This window comes from Diabrotica virgifera, chromosome 10 (genome assembly GCF_917563875.1).
Source record: "Diabrotica virgifera virgifera chromosome 10, PGI_DIABVI_V3a".
Classification (NCBI taxonomy): domain Eukaryota; kingdom Metazoa; phylum Arthropoda; class Insecta; order Coleoptera; family Chrysomelidae; genus Diabrotica; species Diabrotica virgifera.
The window spans coordinates 100,112,106-100,136,055 of NC_065452.1; the positions used below are offsets into that span (position 1 = coordinate 100,112,106).

The 23,950-nt window shown below is 35.1% G+C and overlaps 1 protein-coding gene across 1 annotated transcript in view; it reads left to right on the forward strand.

The window, feature by feature from the left end:
• Nucleotides 1-3,366: 3,366 nt before the first annotated feature.
• LOC114326637 (palmitoyltransferase ZDHHC16B) overlaps nucleotides 3,367-23,950 on the forward strand; it is a 76,344-nt gene continuing 55,760 nt past the window's right edge. Inside the window, exons 1-3 of the mRNA XM_050641225.1 lie at nucleotides 3,367-3,612; nucleotides 6,071-6,218; nucleotides 14,486-14,677. Coding sequence (XP_050497182.1) covers nucleotides 3,566-3,612; nucleotides 6,071-6,218; nucleotides 14,486-14,677 — 387 coding nt within the window. The 5' untranslated portion in view covers nucleotides 3,367-3,565. The remainder of the gene's footprint in view (nucleotides 3,613-6,070; nucleotides 6,219-14,485; nucleotides 14,678-23,950) is intronic.

Here is a 23,950-nt window from a genome sequence, read left to right on the forward strand (position 1 = left end):
TATTAACTGGAAAAGTTGTCGAATATTTTGAGTACATGTCTTTGTTGAATAGTTCAGCCGCTTGCAAATGGCCCCGATAAGAGAACCTTTCCTTCATTTGTGTTGTTATTACATCACACACCTCCTTGGCAATAACACTTCGCATATTATCATCAGTTCTTCTTCTTTTAGCACTTTCAAAATTTGATTCAACACTTTCTTTAATTTCATCAGTATCATTTCGAATGTTGGTAATACTTTGCTCAAAAATTTCTAAGTCCTTCTTCAATTCAACACTGTCCTTATTTCTTGATTGGAGTTGATTATAAAGTATATCGACTTGCGGCAAGACTTTATGGAAAATCGTTAACCAAAACATAAATTCCGGATCTTCTAACGCTCGCCTCAAGCCAGAAGCCTCATTGGAAGTAACACTCTTTTCACATCTGTCCTCGACCTCTTCAAAAACTTCTATAAGTTTCTCACGATTTGCATATACAGAATTAACCGTACGAATATTATAGTTCCATCTAGTGACGGCCACTCTCGGTAATCTTTTATTTACTATTTCTTCTAAAATATCGCATCGATGGGAAGAATTTGAAAAAAACGCTGGGATAGCTGATAGATTATTAAAAAACACTCGCACTTTAGGGTTTTGCGATGCGGCTTTCTGCATAATTAGGTTTAATTGATGGGCATAGCAATGTATAAAATGTGCACTGGGATATTTCTGTTTAATTTGGATTTGAACACCGCTGGTAGAACCGCTCATAACATTTGCACCATCATAAGTTTGCGCTATTAGTTTTTGAGGAGTTTTTAAAATTAACGGATCTATTTCGTTTTCAATGCAGGTTTTTAACCCAGCTGCTGTTTTATCCATAACCCTTAAAAAGCCCCAAAAATTTTCATAAATGGAATCTTCGTAGAAATACCGTAATATCAATACCATTTGACAATTATTTGAGACATCGGTGGTTTCATCGCATTGGATAGATAAAAAGTCGGCCTTTTCAATTTGATGGGAAATTTCTTCCCGACAAACTAGTAGCATACAGTCCAAAATATCATTTTGTATGGTCTTGGAGGTTCCTTTAAACACAGTTGCTTTCTGTAAATGTTCTTTAAGTGTAGCATCCAACTCTGCAGTAAAATCTGTCAACTCTCTAAATATTCCTCGATTTTCAGATCCCTCGCTTTCGTCATGACCTCTAAGTGCTAGTTCAAAAGAACCGCAAAATTTTACACAGCTAATAATTCTTTTCAAAATGTGTCGGTTTTTTCTGACTTTATTATTGTGTAGTACTAAAGACTGGTACCATACCCTGTATGCAGAACTCAATTGTGTTAAAATATTGACTTTGCCAAGCAATGCGAACCCTGTGCATGAATTAATATGACCACGAGACGATTCATGTTTTTTTATTTTTGCAGGAAGGTGGTGAAGATCTTTTATCTCTGTTCTTGCCCAATTTCGGTCCATCCCTGATCCGGCATTGTAAAGTAATAAACACGGGAAACAGTACAATAAATTCGAAACGTCACAACCACAAATCCAATTATTTCTTGTATAAATGTCTCTTGAAAAATGGCGGGTGAAACTTCTGTTTTCTGCTTTGCGTTCACTAATTTGCGTTAACTTCAAATTTGGCAACGGCCTGCCCAATTCTTTAATTTTTAACTTATCTTCAAGTGGCAGATTGGAAAAGTTCGTATTTAATATATTATGAACAGTATTCATGATGCTAAAATAAATTCGTTCTAATTAGCCCATGTGTTATAATATGAAAAATATATGTACTTACGTAATAAGAATAAGTGAAACTTTAAACACTACTACTGCAAACTTTTCCACTGTTTTCGCTTTATTGTTGTCAGAGATAACTGCTTGCAAAGCTTCTTGCCGCGTGCTTTCTTGCTCACTGAGGCCGCTAAAGAAGTGCGGCCAAAATGCAACATCACGCAACGTCTGAAGATGAGTGGGAGTGTTGGTCGACCGTCCTCGATTGCTATGGTTACGTGGCCGCACTTCTCTTGCGCCCAAATATCGTGCGTGCCCTCTCAACGTGGTCTCAACCATCGCCTACGTCCTATAAAGCTATGACAAGCTGGTTGAGCGTCGGAAAAATATCAGACAGTGTTTTTATGTGAATTTCAACAAATTAAAATTAGAATAGAAAATGTTGAAGTTGGTTGTATCAGAATTTTTTAACCAACATTATATCTGGGAGGGCGCGCGGCCATGCGGCCTCAAAGAGGAGCCGCCACTGATGGTGAGCCATGCTCATACAGTTTTTGTCGGTTTTAAACTATAAATTTATTTAATATTAATGTTATATGAATAATGTTTTATTTTTCAAGTCAATATATTTAACTTCGATATCGTCTTTATTCACATTCAAAAACCATCCCGTTTTACCCGACCAGGTGAACAAAACGGGATAGGTACTTTGCAATTCTTTAAAAAATTGACTTTTTCAATGTTATCGTCAAACTATTTAGGCGTAACTTTACTTAAACTTAGGAAGTGATCAATGAAGAAGTTACAGTTAAGAAGAAGTAGATATCAATATTATAGTCAAAGAGTTATGAGTCAAATAACGTTAGCTATCCCGTTTTGTCCAACTCTCCCCTACTTTTAACTGCATTTTTACTAAAGATTTTAACATCTCCTTCCATACACCAAAAAAGATCAATGTGATCTTTGTGAAAATTTCAAAAATGCCGATGAGGATGGAAAAAACAGTATTGTTGTGAGGTACGAAAACCACTTGAAAGAAAAAGAACTATCCAGAAAGGAGAAAAAAAAAGACAAAAATACTAACATAGATTCAACAATATTCGCCGTATATGACTTGCAAGCTGTGCTGCCAGTACCAAGAGGCCAAGTTTCATTGTTTTTTTTTATAAAAGTAGAATTAACTGTTTTAATTTTAGAATGACGCAGAAAAAAATTAGTAAATCAAATTGTAGTAACACAAAATATTTCATAAATAATGTCATAACTAAAAATAATATTTCATTTCGAACATTTTGCTTAGAACAATATACCGTTTTAACTCAAAATTCTTAAATATCTTCACTGACAGTATTTTTATTTAACAGAGTACAAAAACTTCCTTTAATATTAATTATAAACACATTATGCATTACTTTTTGTTTACCTGCAATAGGAAATGAGTAATGAGTTTTTCCTTGATTCTGAAAAATCATCTTTTTTGAGTTACGAACACTAATGTATTATTAGTGCGATTGCGATATTGTTCCATACAAATCCGTTACGAAGCGTATATGGGGTTGCAAACTTTCTATCGGTCATAACAACTGTCAATTTTCCTCTACAAAGTTTGGCAGCACTGCCTCTGTCTGTCTGAAATCTGAACTGTCTGTTTCTGTCAAAATAGTAAAAATCAAAATAATTTTATTGCCGTAAACATACATGAAATGTGTGTAAGTAATTCATATTTTCTGAGATAAAGTATACAATGTTTTTCAAATAATGACCGTGGATTAGATGAAAATTAAACATTAATCATGGTTAATAAGGAAAACAAATTATGACACGGGCAATCTAGGAATAAAAATGATCACCATTCACTGGACCTTTAAAAAAATACCCCTTTATATATGGTAAGCCAAATTGATAATCTTATTAAATCTGAAGCATAAAGGCAAATGGCAAAAAACATTATTTGAAAAAGTAAATCCAATGTTTGCAACTAATCAGCTAACTAATTAAAGGTATCAGATATTCATAGTATATTTAATAGCATTCTTGTGATAAGAATACTTATTTAAATAATACATAATTTTATTATAATATAACACGGCTATTGGTATTCAAATTATGCTTTCAAATTCTCACAACAGCCTTAGTTTATATATGAATAAAATTTATATTTTTGTACCACATAACATAGCCTTGTTATTTTTTTACTCTCTACCTGTTCAGTATTGGAAATAATCTTCCACAAAACAATATGATAGCTTACGAATTCAATTTTGTTTGTGTGGCCACAATTTCACTAATAGTTTCATTTATCTTACTTGAATTTAACCCTCAATACATGTCAGTTTTTCAGAGATTTTTAAGAAGTTCCAATTTCAGGAATCTAGTGTTATGATATGCTACCTAATGTTATTGCACCAGTGAAATTCTTATAACCTTTTCCAAACACCATTTATGTTGTACCAACGACCCACTACCTTGTTCCTTCAATCTCCTCAGGACCTGACAGTATCTGGAAGTAATTTTATTCAATATGTAGAGTACTATGAGTTCTTGCCTATCAGAAACAATATAGATGTTTGATCATCTACAGCACTTCTTTCAAATTGAGTCAGAACATGTACCCAGGGCCGTAACTACCTTTGGGACAACCGGAGTAGTGCCCTGGGGCCCCCGACCAAGTGGGGCCCCCGTTTGGTTGGCAGTGCATAGATTTTAAGGAGGAAATTAAAAATATGTATTTTAAAAGTTGATCCCAACGAAATATTCTCATATCGCAAAATTTTAAAAAGACCACAACATAGTTTTAATTTTTCACTGGGAAAATTAGTCTTTTTGACTAAAATGCAATTGAAATAGAACAGGGCCCCTGATGCCTGAGCTAAGCTGCGGCCTCCGAGACCTTAACATAAAAATTTTAATTATTACTTGGGAAATTAGTTATTTTAGCGTAATAAAACCTAAAATGCCATTGGAAGTGGGGGCCCAGGCTAAGCAGTGGCTCCCGAGACCTTTCGTAAACATATAATTATGACTGCGGAAATTAGTTATTTTGGCGAAATAAAAACTAAAATGCAACAGGAATAGAGGCCGCAGGTCCCAGCTACTTTGTCTTAACCAGTTTATCCCAGACCACATCTTGGTGTGTGAAAGGAACCACATATTGAAAAGAAAGGTATAGATAAGATAGAATGAGCACATTAGGATCAGTCCCACCAGTACACTGAGTGTGTTTGGCTCACATTGCAGTAGCATAAGGCACCTTACTGTGCATTTAAATCAAAGCGAACATGAACGAAGAAACGAATTCATAGGTGTTCGCTTGGTTATTTGTTTGGTACAAAGTAAGACCATTTAAATTGTAGCGAACGAATGCATTCGTTGATAATCCGTCCGTAATGTCAGATACAGATAAAGATGTTATCATTAGCGCTGCTAATTTTATAGTTATTGCAGGACATGCTGAAAAAACGAAAGAAGAGAGTGTGGTGTTCACACAGGAGGGAAAATGCACTTTCAAGGTGTTAAAAATATCAAACATTTTTCCGGAGCCCCCCTTGCACTGGACGTAAATTCCACAGACCTCCTGGTAGGGGGCCCAGATCACATTTGCCCTGGGGCCCCCAACATCGTATTTACTGCCCTGCATATACCTACATGCTGGTATCTATGTTAACTCAGTTTTCAGAGAGAGCTTATTGACCTTCGGTCCGTCAGAACTGTTTCATGTATGTATTTGAAATCATCAGTATACCATGAATGCAAAAAGCCATTTGCAAATTCAGTAACTAACAAAGTCTTTTTTGTGTACATATGGAGCTTCCTTATATCTAAATGATGGTAGGAAGTTCTAATAAAAATAACTAAGTTATAAGAAGAAGTCTTATTTCACCAATGATTAAATTCATCAGAAATATTCATTATTTAAAAACATATCTGCCAAATTTGAAACAAATACTTAAAACATTTTGTGGTCTCTAACAAATGTTCAAAGGGTCAATAATAGAATTCATAGTCCTTCATATCTTAGAAACTATAAAAATTAAAGGTTCATGTTCCTATATTAAAATTTATTAACCAACTAGAACCCTCTACAAATGGAATTCATAGAGCCCTCCAAACAAAGAAGTTATTTCTGTTCAATATATATTATAATATATTTATACAAAACTTAAGCATTTTCACAATAAACATTTTGCAGGTTTGCCATTATTCTTCTAAATTTCCCTATAATTTCTGATCCTACAATTTGTCAAACCTAGTAACAAGTTCCAAATCTTATAATCCCCATGTGGCGATTGTAAGATTTTTTAAGTTGTTCCTAGGTTTCACAGACTGTACTTATAAAAATTGTTTTAGTTGCATTATAAAAACACTATTTCAAAGATGTCATCTAACCTGCCGCTCACTTACTTACAACAATTTTATGGACCAAAGTTATGTAGCAGATGTGTGTATGGAACCCATGTTTTGGTTTGTGGACAATTTTACATATGCACTAGGACCTGTAAGTAACATATATTTAATATTGAATTTAGAAAAGTAACTACTCTTTAGTAGCCATGTTAACTGTTAACTGGAAAAGTCACTTTTTGAACACAAATGATAAGGTGTAGTCCCACAGATGATTGTATATATTCCCTATACAGGGTGTTTCATTAATAATTGTCCATATAGTAACTGGAGAAACCGTAGCACAAAATATGAAGATTTAACCTGAAACACTTAAATAAAATGTGCTTCCTTACTGAGTTACAGGGTCTTTTATCTAAAAATTAAAAAACTGTTTTTGCTCAGAATTTTAAAACTATTTGACGTATCGCTTTCATTCTTGGCAGGAAGTATAGGTACTATACTTCGGGGGACAACGGGGGAAAGTGAATGATTGACCCAGGCGCGGATACAGGGGGGGGGGTCAACGGGTCCATGGACCCCCTATTGTATTTAGTCTATAAGTATTTTTTTATTATTTATTATTTTTTTCTGTTAACTCTAAAATTTAAGTCATCAGTACAACACTAAATTACACGGCAACCACTTCCAAAGAATTGAAAGTAGCCATAAAATTTAATAAAACACCCTTCTCTGAAAAGTAATCTACAGGTGCATTTGTTTGGGTACCGCTGGAACCATAAACAACGGAAATATTTTTCTCAATTCAAAGAATAATAGAAATGATATTTTAAAATGCAAATACATTACACTGGGTATAAACCTTATCTCATGAAAAGTCATGTTTCAAATTTGCGATACAATAAAGATATAAAAATTTGTATTTTATTAGATAGTCCAGGCGTACCTACCCATTGATGGTAGAAAGGTTAATCTTTATGGTAAATAACGAACAGTGAGATTAATAGTGGTGAATTGTCTTTCAATCAATGTCTATCAATCCTTTGGATACCGTAGGTATCTGGGATTATATAGTGTATTTTATTCTTAGAGTAAGTGTGAGTCGTATGGCTAAATCTGGACAATATAATATTTGAGGTAAGTCTGCCCCCCCCTTTATGAATTTCTAGACGCACGCCTGGGTTGACCCTTTCCAAATTCTACGCCGCTGGTGGAATTGCTATTTTAGTCCAATATTTGGATTCTCCAATACTTTCTATGAAAATAATGTACTCTTGATTCGTAACGATAAAGTCATTAGTTTTCAAGATTTTTGAAGTTGAAAATGCAGCGGCACTGCTATTTTGGTTAATTTATTGTGTCCCTTCATTTTTAACTTCAAATATCTTGAAAACTAATGATTTTATTGGTACGAATGAAGAGTATGTTATTTACATATAAGTGTTGGGGAATTGAAAAATTGCACTAAAATAGTAATTCCGCCAGTGGCGTTGAACATGGGAAGGGTCAACCATTCACTTTCCCTTGTCGTACACCTCTGGTAGTAGCCAGAAAGGTTTATTTAACATATTTTAGTATGATGTACAGTACCTACACCTTCTGCCAAGTATGATAAGGATATGTTGAATATTTTAAAGTACTGGATACAAATAGTTAATATTTATGTAATCGGTATGTTTGATTTAAAATTTAAAAAAAATTGTCCCCAGCACTTTAAAAGTATTTTAAACATCCTTATCATTCTTGTCAAAAAGTGTAGATACTGTACATCCTACTATTGGATGTTAAATAAACGTTTCTGGCTACTACCAGAGGCATACAGGGAAAGGTGAATGGTTGACCCTTTCCAAATTCGACACCACTGATGGAATTGCTATTTTAGCATAACTTTTAGCAATATTTTCTATCATCATCCAGCCTCAAAAGTCCACTGCTGAACATAGGCCTCCTCCCCTCGTTTCCAACCCCATCTATCCTGCGCCGCCCTCATCCAGTTTTTATTTACCTTTCTTAAGTCGTCAGTCCATCTTGTAGGTGGTCGACCGACGCTTCTCTTGTCTTCTCTTGGCCTCCATTCCAATAACCTCTTCGTCCATCGCCCATCTGTCATTCTGGCTACGTGTCCTGCCCATCTCCACTTCAACCTGGCTATCCTCTCGATGACGTCAGTCACCTTTGTTCTTCTCCTGATTTCTTCGTTTCTGATTTTGTCTCGCAGAGTTATTCCTAACATTGACCGCTCCATTCTTCTCTGCGTGACTCTTAGTTTGGTAGCCGAGGCTTTAGTTAAGGTAAGTGTTTCTGATCCGTACGTCAAGACTGGGAGGACGCACTGATCGAATACCTTTCTCTTTAGACATGTGGGTAACTCACTTTTAAAAGTTTCTCTCAGTTTTCCAAATGCTGCCCACCCAAGACCGATTCTTCTCTTCAGCTCATGAGTCTGGTTATCCCTGCCAATCGTAATTTCATGTCCCAGGTATTTATATCTATCTACGAGTTCTATTTCCTTCCCACCAATACTGATGTTCTGGTTGGGTACCAAATTTGTCATTATTTTTGTTTTTGAGATGTTTATATTTAAACCTACATTTTCTGTAGCTACAACGAGTTCTTGTACCATCTCTCTTGCGTTACCTAGATCCTCAGCTACTATGACTATATCATCGGCGAAACGTAAGTTGTTTAGGTATTCTCCATCTATTTTTATTCCCTTTGTCATCCAATCCAAACTCTTGAAAGCATGTTCTAAGACCGTATTAAAAAGTTTAGGTGACATTGGGTCTCCTTGTCTAACCCCCCGTTCTATTTTTATGCGATTACTGTTAGTATGTAATTTGACAGTGGTTGTTGCCTGTAAGTATATTTTGTGTAATAATTTTGTATACCTATAATCTAGCCTGCATTCTTTAAGCGCCTGTAATATTTTGCTAAGTTCAACTGTGTCAAAGGCTTTATGAAAATCGATAAAAACTAGAACTAGGGGTTTATTGTATTCCACTACTTTCTCTATCAGGGTTTTTATACTTTGTAGATGGTCATTTGTTCCGTAATTTTTTCGGAATCCTGCCTGTTCTCTTGGTTGATAAGTCTCTAACTTTCTTTCCATTCTCTTAACTATTATTCGCGTAAATAACTTATATAAATGGCTGAGGAGGCTAATCGGTCTGTAATTCTCTAAATTGGCTTTGTCTCCTGCTTTGTGTAATAGAATCATAGTAGCGTTGTTCCAGTCTGTTGGAATATTGGCGTTGTGAAGGCAGATATTGAAAAGTTGTTTAATTTTTTCAAGTAGTATATTTCCTCCAATTTTTAGTGCTTCTGATACTATTCCATCTTCACCTGGGGTTCGATTATTTTTCATTTTCTTCAGAGCCTCTTTGATTTCTGATTTTGTTATATCGGGCATTAAATCCGATCCTTGATTTAATACCCCAGTTTTTACTGTAATTGGAGGTTGCGCATTGTCATCTTTTTTTCTTGATTTGTATAACTCTGTGTAGAACTCTTCGACTATTGTTAATATTTCATCTCTGTTTGTAGTTTCTTTTCCAGTTCTGTTTCTTAGTTTGTTGATTTCTATTTTTCCTTTTTGTACGCTTAAGTTCTTCAAAACTTTCGTGTTCTTATTTTGCTCTATTGCTTGTTTTGTTTTTTCTACATTGTAGTTTCTTATGTCTTTTCTTATTGACTTTGTGATAGTTTTATTTATTTGATTTAGCGCTTCTTTGCTGGAACTTGTATCTCCTTTCATCTGTCGTCTTAGTTCTATAAGGGTTTTAGTAGGTTGACTTAGTTTTTCATCTTTTTGGTTTGTTGGACAGTATTTAGTTAGTAATATTTTCTATGTAAATAATATACTCTTCATTTGTAACGATAAAATCATTATTTTTCGAGATATTTGAAATAAAAAATGAAGGGGCACAATACATTAACCAAAATAGCTGTGCCATTGCATTTTCAACTTCAAATATCTCGAAAACTAATGACTCTATCATTACGAATGAAGAGTACATTATTTTCATAGAAAGTATTGGAGAATCCAAATATTGGACTAAAATAGCAATTCCGCCAGTGGCGTAGAATTTGGAAAGGGTCAACCATTTACTTTCCCCCGTCGTACGCCTCTGGTAATAGCCAGAAACGTTTGTTTAACATAATTTAGTAGTTTGTACAGTACCTACCTATACTTCCTGCCAAGTATGAAAAGGATGCGTCGAATAGTTTTAAAATGCTGAGAAAAAATAGTTTTTAAATTTTTAGATAAAACACCCTGTAACTCAGTAAGGAACCAACCACATTTTATTTAAGTGTTTTAGGTTAAATCTTCGTATTTTGTGCTAAGGTTTCTCCATTTACTATATGGACAATTAATGAAACATTCTGTATATTTGTGTCATTTTAAGGCAAGATATTTGTATTAAATAACCTTATTCAATGTTTTAAATCTGGTAGATATCATATTCATTGTTAAAATGTCTTTAATTTATCAAAACACACAGTACACTTCAAGTAACTTATATTGGATAAACAAAATTTGAAACATTTTAAAAGATTGTCAAAAACTAAAAAATAAACTGTTTTTATAAGTAGGAGATAACTGTTTATTTAAAAAATGCAACTACACATAGCATATTGAAAAAAATCTAAGATTATGGTTTGCAGCAATCACAGACTTTCCTCATGTTCATGTTTCCTCGTTTATCTTCAGAATATTTGTGGTCAACATTTGAACTATCTTCTTTGTTATCAATATTGTCATCCGATAACTCTGAATTACTCTCGTGATTGGAATCAATATTCATTCAATGAAATTACATCTGTATCACTAGCATCACTAACAATCTCATAGCACTTCATGGCTGTTTCTTTAAAATTTGTGGCCAAAACATATATTTTTTTCGAGGAACTAGCCATAGCTCACAATAACGACTTCTTCTTCTTAACTCAGGTGAGACTCATTAGCCTCTGGCACTTGGCTTTAAGACTTTTGTACCACACCCTGTTCTTCTCCTTAAACTCTAATAAGTTCTGTGGCCTCAACGAAGGCCAACAGTTTTCTTATTGGTAGTTTTAGGATCTCTTCTGGTTCAAACCTCATTTGACCAGTGAATTCCTGACATCACTGAGCACATTCCATTGGCATAGTATGTGTATGGCAGTCTCTTCTTCCATTTCGCATTTTCTGCACCATGGTTCATTCACCTTACCTAGTTTGTATAGGTGATTTCTTAAATGGCAATGTCCAATCACCATTTCAGTGACTGTTTTGATCACTTGTTTATTGAGGTTCATCAAACTGTTCGAGAGTTTTTCATCAATATTCTTGATTATTTTTTTAGTCTGGATTTGCCCTTGAGTGGTTTTCCATTTCTTTTGATGATTCTTTATCAGCCATTTCTGAACCTAGTTTTTCGTAGCATCTTTAGTGATGCCACAGAAAGGTTCTGGGCCTCCAAAATTTTCTCTCGAGCCTTGTTTCGCTAACATATCTGCTTGTTCGTTCACATGCTCCCCTTCATGACCGGCTCCCTTATTAAAGACACTTTATTGTCTTTTGCCAGGTTGTTGAGGAGATCTTTGCAGTTTCATACCAGTTTTGATTTGGTGAGAGGGTTCTTGACAGCCAGAATAGCCGATTGGCTATATGTGTAAAGGTTTATTTATTTATTTATTTATTAACGGGATAAACCCAATACATACAAAATACAATAAAGCAGAGCTTTCATCGTAATAATGAAAATATAAAATTTAGATACACGTAAAACTACAACTATAAAACACAAACATAAAAAATAAAAAGAATATAAAATATTTTTAAATGATGAAAACAACTGATTCAATTATAACAGTTAAATCTATTTAATTTTTTTTTTAAATTCAAAATTCAAGACGCCCGAGTTCTTGTTTAATAGAGGAAACTGAAGAATCAAACAGATCTATTAGATGACTAAACTTGTTTCCATACAGGGTCAATCTACTAATTGGTGCATAATGACCATAATTTGTAGCATGCCGTTGTTCCTTGAATATTTGTGGATTCCGTGTCAATCTAGCAGGTATATTAAAGTATACAAGACTTAAAAATTCTTCGGAGTTAATAACACCAGAGATAATTTTGCGAAGATAACAAATATCCAACATGACTCTTCTGCGTTCAAGAGTTTGTAAATTTAATCGCATCAATATACAGGGTGTTTCATTAATAATTGTCCATATAGTAACTGGAGAAATCTTAGCACAAAATATGAAGATTTAACCTAAAACGCTTAAATAAAATGTGGTTCCTTACTGAGTTACAGGGTGTTTTATCTAAAAATTTAAAAACTATTTTTGCTCAGCATTTTAAAACTATTCGACGTATCCTTTTCATACTTGGCAGAAAGTGCGACTATTATACACCCTACTAAATTATGATAAACAAACGTTTATAGATACTACCAGAGGTGTACGACAGGGGATAGTGAATGGTTGACCCTTCTCAAATTCTACGCCACTAAAGGAATTACTATGTTAGTGACATTTTTAGATTCTCCAATACTTTCTACGTACATAATATACTTTTCATTAGTAACGATAAAGTCATTAGTTTTCGAGATATTTGGAGTTAAATATGAAACAACACAGTTATTTTGATTAATTTACCATAATATGATTCATATTATGATTAAAATTTAAAAATTATTTGTACCCAGTACTTTAAAACTATTTGGCGTATCCTTATCATACTTGGCAGAAAGTGTAAGTACTGTACACCCTACTAAATTAAGATAAACAAACGTTTCTAGCTACTACCAGAGGCGTGCGACAGGGGATAGTGGCTGGTTGACCCTTCCCAAATTTTACGCCACTGACGAAATTGGTATTTTAGTGTAATTTTTGGAGTTTCCAATACTTTTCATGTAAATAATATACTCTTCATTCGTAACGATAAAATGATTAGTTTTCGAGATATTTGAAATTAAAAATGAAGGGACACAATACATTAATCAAAATAACCGTGTCGTTTAATTTTTCACTTCAAATATCTCGAAAATTAATGACTTTATCGTTACGAATGAAGGGTATCTTATTTTCATAGAATGTATTGGAAAATCCAAAAATTTAACTGAAATAGCAATTCCGCCAGTGGCTTAGAATTTGGAAAGGGTCAACCATTCACTTTCCCCCGTCGTACGCATCTGGTAATAGCCAGAAACGTTTGTTTAACATACCTGTTTAACATAACCTATACTTTCTGCCAAGTATGAAAAGGATACGTCGAATAGTTTTAAAATTCTGAGCAAAAATAATTTTTAAATTTTTAGATCAAACACCCTGTAACTCAGTAAGGAACCACATTTTATTTAAGTGTTTTAGGTTAAATCTTCGTATTTTGTGCTAAGGTTTCTCCATTTACTATATGGACAATTATTAATGAAACACCCTGTATTGTCACAAGTATAACTTCCAACTGTTAAACCCATCTTAAAAGCTGCAAAACGTAAAAATTTGTTTTGAACCTTTTCAATATTTAGGATTTAATATGCATAACTAGGTGACCAGACAATAGAACCATATTCAATAATTGATCTCACGATACTGCAATATAAGATTTTCATTGTGTGAATTGACAAATCTTTTGATGAACGTAATACAAAACCCAACATTTTAAATGTCTTCGAAACAGTATGGTCAATGTGAGAGTAAAATGTTAATTTACAATCAAATATTATACCTACATCCCGAATTTCGTTCACACGTGTGACAGGAGTATTATTCATAAAATATTGATGGTGAATAGGCGAATGGGATCTAGCAAAAGTTATTGAAAAGCATTTATTAATCTTAAGTTCCATATCATTTCTACTACATCACTAATAAAAATCATTTACTTGTGACTGAAGCTGAAAAATGTTATCCTCATTATTGAGAGTCTTATATATTTTAACATCATCAGCAAACATTAAAAAGTTAACTTCCTTAAAAATAGAGTGAACATCATTAAAGAACAAATTAAATAGAATGTTGATTGTCTTATCTTTAGGGTCTTCATCAATGCAGGCCACTGAAGCAAAAACTTCAGCCTGGAACACTGCTGTATCTTGACTTAGGCTGTAAGATGACCTAAGCTTACAATAACGACTTAATAACACAAATAAATAGGTGTTGTCTCACAAACTGCAATCACTTTATTTTATCCTATTTTTCAGGCACAAGCTCTTGTACTTATTCGAAATTCAATGAAAGGCTAACTGACCAGTTGGTTTAGGATTATTAGTTGTACTAATGTGTCGGATATAGAGAATCAGAGATAATAAGAAATGTATATTGAAGGTCGTCTCACAGAAGAGACCTTTCCGGTTAAGGGTTAATGAAGACTGTTTTAAAAACATATTTGATTTGTAGATACTGCTTATTAATAGTTTTTTTTTCTTTTAGATATTTGTGATTGCTGTAGTAGGTCTTACTGCATCAGTGGTTGTGATAGCTTATTGGATAGGAATACCATATTGGTGGAATAGGAACGCTTTTGTCTGTTTAGTTCTAATTGTTATTGGCCACTGGTTACTGTTAAATATTTCTTTTCACTATTATATGGCTGTAGTGACACTTCCAGGTTACCCACCTCAGGTAATGCTTACTTTAACAAAAGTGGAGTATTCTAACTAAAAATAAACATGTAATAAATGAAGTAAATGAAGTAAAAGTCAGACTTACTCTCAATCTTTATTATAACTTCCGACGACCGGTTTCGCTCTTTAAACTTTGTAGAGCATCTTCAGGTCAAAGGTAACAAGTTACAAAATGATTCGGATACAAGGTGCCATCAACTCAGTTTTCATTATCATGATGTTTCTTTTAAAGTTATGTTAACGGGATATGGTGGAATAGACGGGCGATGCAGCAAAGGTAAGCAAATCTATGGGAATTAGGAGTTCTTGAGGGTGGTGAGATAGTTGGTGCAAGTTAACCAGCAAATCTATGTCTGTTATTATGTTTGTGTAAATCAAATTAGTGAATGACTTTTTTACAATTTTAATGTGTGTTGATTTTAAAGATTTTATTTTATTTTATTTTATTTTAATTTTATCTATATTTATATGTATATTAAAGAATTCTATTTATTATTAATGTAAGATTGACAACGTGTCCAATATCAAATATTCAGTATTCATATCCGAAATTGGACAGTATCATTTTATCACCCAGTAGATCGAATGCATTTATTTGTTATTAAACACACACACGTAATTAATTAAATTACATACACATTTGGTCAATTAACAATAATATAATTTGGACATCAGCCAAAAGTTGCTGACATAAGATAAACAATTTACCTTAATTAGATACACAAAATCACGCGGGGCCCGTGTTTACATTGACCCAATTTAAACTTATATAAAACTAAGATCTCTTGTCTAGAAATACAATTATTATTAATTCATTAACGCGAGTGATTGCCTTCAACGCTCATCATTTAAGTCTCTACTCAAAGTACCCCGGGTCAACATCCATAGTGTAAGTCTCATCAATAAACTCTGCTACTATTATTTGGTGTTAGGATAGTGTTCATGGTCCTATCGAGAAAAAGAATACTTCAAGGAAGTTTGAGAAAGCCTATACAGTCCACACCAGCAACACCCTCAGAGAGAGACCACTAGACCCGGGAGAACGAGAGCCGATTGCAGAACTAAGAGCAGTACCAAAGCCGAGAGCCGATTGCAGAGCTAAGAGCAGTACCAAAGCCGAGAGCCGATTGCAGAGCTAAGAGCAGTACCAAAGCCGAGAGCCGATTGCAGAGCTAAGAGCAGTACCATAGCCGAGAGCCGATTGCAGAGCTAAGAGCAGTACCATAGCCGAGAGCCGATTGCAGAGCTAAGAGCAGTACCAAAGCCGAGAGCCGATTGCAGAGCTAAGAGCAGTACCATAGCCGAGAGCCGATTGCAGAGCTAAGAGCAGTACCAAAGCCGAGAGCCGATTGCAGAGCTAAGAGCAGTACCAAAGCCGAGAGCCGATTGCAGAGCTAAGAGCAGTACCATAGCCAAGAGCCGATTGCAGAGCTAAGAGCAGTACCAAAGCCGAGAGCCGATTGCAGAGCTAAGAGCAGTACCATAGCCGAGAGCCGATTGCAGAGCTAAGAGCAGTACCAAAGCCGAGAGCCGATTGCAGAGCTAAGAGCAGTACCAAAGCCGAGAGCCGATAGCAGAGCTAAGAGCAGTACCATAGCCGAGAGCCGATTGCAGAGCCTACCAGAAGCGAGGGACCCTAGACGTCTAAGAAAACAAAAAAAACCGTAAGTTTTTGAATAATTACAAAATCTTCCAACTGTTACAATCGTACAATTTAACAATCGTGTGAATTAATTAAACCTAGCCAATAAGTGTCTGTTAGTTAGACAACTAACCTAGCTTGTTCTGACACTTCATACTTCATAATTCCCTCAATAATTTATAAATAAAAAACACAAAGTTAAAAAACTGACACCTGAAGAAAGATTTTAAGAAATTAAAAAATAAATGTAGTAAAATAATCAAATGTAGTGCTCCATACCTAAACAATCCCTCTTTTTGTTGTATCGTCCTTTGTCCTGTGTGTTTCTATGTGAGGTGAATTTACATAACTAGCAAGTATTTATTTATTGACAAATTTTATAGCACAATGTAGGTATACCAAGAAAGTATAATTTACTACCAATTTCCATTATCTGGTTCAATAGTTTATTAATATCTATCCATAGCTTATATCACTTAAAACATAGTTGTTATTCACAAACAATTACTTCCTAATACAGTTATATTTCTATTTAATTTCTATTCCAATTCTCCACCATTAAATTGTAATGTTTTGTTTGCCTACATTGCTGTTTTAATTTTTAATTTAATTTAAATCCACCTTTTTACTTTGTATTGCTATTTATTATTTGACTGCCGATATGGCATTTTAACTACAATTAATAAGCTTTCGATCACACTACTCCTCTTATTAGAACAATAGTCCCACACGAGCAGTACACGTCACAGATCTGGTTTTGACCTTAAAATAATCATTTTACAACTGCACAATCAAATTCTAACATACACAATAATTACTCAATACATTTACGATCCAAACGTTGTCAATCTTACATTAATAATAAATAGAATTCTTTAATATACATATAAATATAGATAAAATTAAAATAAAATAAAATAAAATCTTTAAAATCAACACACATTAAAATTGTAAAAAAGTCATTCACTAATTTGATTTACACAAACATAACAACAGACATAGATTTGCTGATTAACTTGCACCAACTATCTCACCACCCTCAAGAACTCCTAATTCCCATAGATTTGTTTACCTTTGCTGCATCGCCCGTCTATTCCACCATATCCCGTTAACATAACTTTAAAAGAAACATCATGATAATGAAAACTGAGTTGATGGCACCTTGTATCCGAATCATTTTGTAACTTGTTACCTTTGACCTGAAGATGCTCTACAAAGTTTAAAGAGCGAAACCGGTCGTCGGAAGTTATAATAAAGATTGAGAGTAAGTCTGACTTTTACTTCATTTAAAATGAACTCTCACATGCAACCCATTCAAGATTTAAACATGTAATACATTGAACCTTAGCTAACAAAGGTGTAGTGTACTTTGTAACCTTAAAAATTTCCAGTCCAGGCATGGACTGCGTAAACAAATTTAAATTACAAACTTAAACAAAACCCTTTTAAGCCATCTTTCTAAAATCTCTTACAAATGTAACCCATCTTTATGTGATAACTCTTAAGATTATACAAAACTATACATAAAGAAGGCAAATCATTTCTAAACATCAGCTCTCAATGAGATCTTCCCAACATTGACACAGCACATTTCAATGAATGATAGAGGAAGATCCTCCATATGTTTACTTTAAGATCCTTCTTCCTAAAGGATTTTAAGTCAGTCACCTTAAGGTCTGTATAAAACTTTGGTTCCTGTTTTACTGAGTTTATCTGTAGACATTTAGATGCATGATCCGATAAAAATAACACATTTGGCACATGCTACACAGTTAGATATTATGTTCCCAATCAACATAGAAAATAGGCTTAGGTCAATCAGTTATTCTGCTCTTGATGTTCTGAAAGTGGGCTTATTACCAGTGTTCAGCTAATCAAGTTCAGTAGTGCAAAGGTAATCTAAAAGCAACATTTGTGTTGTTTATCTCTCTGCTTTATTGATTACCATAAAGCGTTCGATACTGTAAAGCACGACAAGCTGATGGAGATACTAAACAATATTGGAATAAACACCTGTGATTTAAGGATTATCAGCAATCTGTACTGGACAGAGGCAGGAGAATCCGATGATATCAAAATCAAAGGTGGGGTCCGTCAGGGATGTATACTATCACCACTGCTGTTTAATATCTACTCTGAGGAGGTCTTTCAGGAAGCAGTGGACGATGTTGAAGCCGGAATTCGAATTAACGGAGAATGTATCAATAACATAAGATACGCAGACGACACAGTGGTATTCGCTGACAGTGCTCAAGCCCTCCAAGAGTTAATGAACAAAATCGCAGAAGTCAGTCAGAGATACGGTCTTTCGCTAAACACTAAGAAAACAAAATGTATGATGATCTCTAAGAAGGAACAGCAATTTGGACGAATCAGTGTGAACGGTCAACAAATAGAAAGAGTAAAACCATACAACCTACCTTGGTATGAAGGTCAATGAAGATTGGGACCATTCCATAGAAATCAAATGTAGTATAGAGAAAGCAAGATCTGCGTTTCAAAAAATGGCAAAGTTATTCAAATGTCATGACTTGTCGATACCCATAAAAATCAGGTTACTACGATGTTATATCGTTCCTATACTGTTGTACGGAGTTGAGTCGTGGACTCTCACAGACGCCACCTGCAAGAAAATTGAGGCGTTTGAAATGTGGCTTTATCGTCGAATTCTGAAGATATCTTATACCGACCACATTACTAATCAGGGTGTTTTGCTGAGAATGCAAAAAGAGAAAGAGCTGTTAATCACAATAAAAACAGCCAAAATCGAATACCTCGGTCACATCATGATGAACAGTGAAAGATATGGACTGCTGCAACTAATCTTGCAAGGAAAAGTGGAAGGAAAGCGAGGACCAGGAAGGCGAAGGATTTCCTGGCTGACAAATCTACGTACGTGGTTCAACACAACAACCACGAATCTTTTACAAGAAGAAGAAGATCTCTTTGCTACCGCAAATAGTATGATGGACATTGGAAACGACTCTATGAGCTTATTTTTGGTATATTCTAGAAGGTTCGCTAGGTTAGTACCTGGAAATTGCTCTTTAAAATCAATAGGAAGGTATAGGGACGCAACAATCATCCCTATAACCAACCCATTGCAATTCAGTTTTATTCTGGCAGCTGTCATGTCTCTCCTGCAGAGCTCCATAACTGATACCAGGTTAAAGTTAGACCTACAAAAGATACAAGTTCTAATGCTAATGTCTGGTACTCCCAAAATTAGTTCCCATTCCCTAACATTTAGCCCCCGTATCTTACCTTCATTTATCCACGGATCTTCAATAATCACCATGTCAATGTTCTTCTGAGATATTTTGTGGCACAATAGTTTTAAAATTTGGAGCTTGTTGGAAAAGATAATAAGGCTTCCATTGAAGCCTTTTGAGCTCTTCGGACTCCTTATCAATCTCAAGACCCACATGTAGTCCTCCGTCGGCGGTTTGTGCAAAACATATACTTTGTTTAAAATTGTGAACTGCAAATCCAGGCTTACTGAAAGCTATTGGACGATGTTAGGAATAACTTTTTATTCCGATAATCCATCTAAAGTTTACCCTTAAGGAACACCATATTTTGCACCCTTTACCTGGATATAAAGACGTTGAAATGAAAGTGGACTATTGCATTTCTTTTCAATTCAAGCTCCACCACGTGTTTCAAAGTATCCACCTCCCATAATGAGATTGTCGTACATGAAAATGTCAAAAAATTTGCATAATATGTAAGACTTTAAAAATTCAGAGAAGAAATTGTTGGCCCTAATCGATATTTTTAAATAAATTTTACCTTTTTCCATTTATTTAACATAAAATTAAACATATTTTTTATTTTTTCTTTATGTTAGTTTAAAACTTATACTTAAAAAAATACAATTAATAAAAAACAAATTTAAATGATTTAATGTTAAAAAAATTGTTTAATATAATTTTTCAGAAATTAATTTGTAATATGACATATCACAGATATGACAGTTTTAATTGGTTAAGCATACTTTGCAGTGAACAAAATCCCTTCGTTGGCTCAGTGTAGATGGTCTTTAAGTTGTGATGGAAACACCAAATAATAGTAGCAGAGTTTATTGATGAGACTTACACTATGGATGTTGACCCGGGGTACTTTGAGTAGAGACTTAAATGATGATCGTTGGAGACAATCACTCGCGTTAATGAATTAATAATAATTGAATTTCTAGACAAGAGATCTTAGTTTTATATAAGTTTAAATTGGGTCAATGTAAACACGGGCCCCGCGTGATTTTGTGTATCTAATTAAGGTAAATTGTTTATCTTATGTCAGCAACTTTTGGCTGATGTCCAAATTATATTATTGATAATTGACCAAATGTGTATGTAATTTAATTAATTACGTGTGTGTGTTTAATAACAAATAAATGCATTCGATCTACTGGGTGATAAAATGATACTGTCCAATTTCGGATATGAATACTGAATATTTGATATTGGACATACTGCGGAATCGGGCAAAAACTGGCCCAAGTGTCAATACTCAAAGTTTACATATAAGTATTACATAAAATAGTCAAATTCAAACATGTTAATAAATAAATAGTTTAAGAATAATCAACAATCTTCCAACCGTACTCTAGCTATCAATGTCCGACTCTATCTCTAGATTAAAATTTAGTGCAATTGGATGAAAATGTGGAGAGTGGGAGGTCGGCCTTTGAAGTCGACGGTACATTGTTATGCCGATTACTACTTAATACAGGTACTTCCTGTTCGTTAGTCTGAGTATGTGGATTCCCTGAACGACATAGTCGTACAACAGGACGGTATTTCCATAACGTGAGTATCCCAATTATTACCATTATAGTGATGGTCCCGGTGGCTACAAAATAATGCCAATTAGATTCTGGAATCAATTGCCACTGCGTATGCGTCATTTCTTGTTCTAGCCTTTCCTCCTCAAGTAACGCGTGACGTAGCTCTCCTCCTGGTATGTCCAGGTAGGTGTTTAGAGGCATGTTAAACCTGCGGGGTGTCCTCGCCACCAATTGGGCCACGGGAGTGATTGGCGCCTTCAGGTAGCTTGTTACCGCTCTCTCCATCCCACTGCTAGTGGGGAGTAATGTAATATTTTTCGTTTGGGCGATACATTTGGGTGAAAGTTTCAGGAATGTGACTCGTTCCAGTACTCTTTCGCTCCGATTTCCATCGCAAATAATGGATATGTGTATCGTGACTGGCGTGATAACGAGCCAGAGGTTGGGGGTACCCATCTTACTCCATTGAGCTGTCTGTGTTGTCCTGGCTACCACTGGACATGTGCTATTCTTAGATCGCTCATAAATTTCTTCAAGTATGCAGTTTGGTTGGGTATCCATGTTCCTTATAGCCGTTGGTGAGCACGCTATCTGCGTCTTTGTCAACAGTAAACATCTTTCCCTATCTTCTGCGGTCAATTCGAAGTAGTGCAGTGTGTTATAATCTACGACCAGTAGATTCCTTGGGGCGACAAATGTGCGCAACACCGACCCCTCAACGTTAAGTTGTATGGCCGTGACTTTCAGCATGCTGTACTTAATTTTCCCTGTCACTATGAAATAGCCGATGACTGTTATATATCTGTCGTCATGACTGACTTCTGTTTCTATAATGGGCTGTCGTCGTATTTCGACCCCTTGTGGCAGTATCTGCCCTGCTTTCTCTATCAATTTGGTTATCTCACCCGGTTTCACTATATTAATGAAGTGTCCGTGGTTATAGTGAAGGTTTAATATTCCCTCGTAAAATTGAGTATATTCGTTTATGAATTCCATAACTTGCAACGCTATTGTTTGTATTCGCAACGTGCTATATTCGGTTTCTAGTCTCTGTGCTTTGTCTTCTACTTCGTTAAGTCCTTTAGATATTTCTTGTAGGCCTGTGATTAGTGCTTTGTTAAACTTGTTCATTTGCTCGTTTATCCTGTTCTCTGTGTGATTGATTGATGTTATTGTTTCTAACATTATCTTCGCATGATGCTGTGATCCCTTTATTAGCTCCTTTTGGTTATTGTCTAATGCTTCAATGTTACTGTAGGCTTCGTCATTGACTCCAAATACTGAGGTTAATATTGTTCCTAATATTCCTCTTCTTTCCCTTGCTTTTATTTCTACTGTCAACCCCTCGCTTACTGATTCCGCCTTTCTTTGTCCTTCCTCTAACTTCCCTATTATATCCTTACAATTCACGATTTTTATATCCTGACACAGTTCTCGTACTCCTTGTATCATATTTCCTATTAGTTGGTGCTCTGTTCGAATTCTTCCCTTTTCTAGTAACACCTTTATTCGAAATGTTCCCCGGTCTATAACGACCTCTCCAAGATCTTCTGTGAAAAATCCTGGTTCCGGATTATATATTTTATACGGTTCTGCCTTTATGGGTTTTAACATCGTTAAAAACATTATAGCTACTAGTATTTTCTTCCATCTTAGTGCTGCTGCCTTCTTCGGCTTTTCCTGTTTCTCTTCTTCCAGTCGTATTAGTTTATGTATGGGTCTTTTTGTCAGTTTCCCGTTCGCCTTTCTCACTGTTACGACTCTGGTTAGTCCCTCCGCTCCAGGGTGTGTTTCTGTTACCCTCGCTAATGGCCATCTGCCTGGAGGTGTATCTTCTTCTTTTATTATAACTATTTCTTCTTCTTTTATGTTAGAGTGCGCCTTATGCCATCTATTTCTCTGTTGTAATTGGTGCAGGTATTCCTGTTTCCAAATTTTCCAGAAGTCTCTTTTTATTTTCTCCAGTAATCTCCACCTCGTCGGCATCTTCAAATAAGTCGTAAGCTCTTCTTCCCGATTTGGTGATATAATTTCTCTCCCTATAAGGAAGTGAGCTGGTGTCAGGGCTATTTTCCCTTCAGCATCTTCTGATGACCCACATAATGGTCTCGAGTTCATACATGCTTCTATTTGTGTCAGCACCGTACTCAATTCTTCATATGTTAGAACTGTTTCCCCGATGATTCTTTTCAAGTGATATTTCATTATCCGCACTGCGCTCTCCCATAGTCCTCCGAAATGTGGTGCATATGCAGGTATGACATGCCATTGGGTACCTAGTGCCAGTAATCCTTGTTTTATCTCGTCATCTATTTTTTGATTTTCTTTTTTCAACAAATTTGCTGTTCCTACGAATGTGGTTCCGTTATCGCTGTATACGTTGTTGCACTGTCCTCTGCGTGCCGTAAATCTCTTGAACGCAGCGATGAATGCATCCGTAGACATATCGCTTACTACTTCGAGGTGTACTGCCTTCGTTGACAGACACACAAATACTGAGATGTAGCCCTTATAGCTCCTCTGTCCTCTGCCTCTCGTGGTACTTATTTTTATTGGCCCGGCATAATCTATCCCTGTGTTAGTAAAGGGATGACTCGGGTTCACTCTGTCTTTCGGTAGATCTCCCATTAATTGTTGTGCTGCTTGGCTTTTATACCTCCTGCACCTTAAGCATTTTGCTAGATGATCTATCACGGTTCTTCTGCCGTTGATTATCCAGTATTTCCTTTTTATATACTGTAGTGTTTGTTGTAATCCGTTATGTAGATTTTTTGCGTGACTATCTGCTATAAGTAACTTTGTTAATGCACTATCCTTTGGCAAAATTATCGGATGTTTTT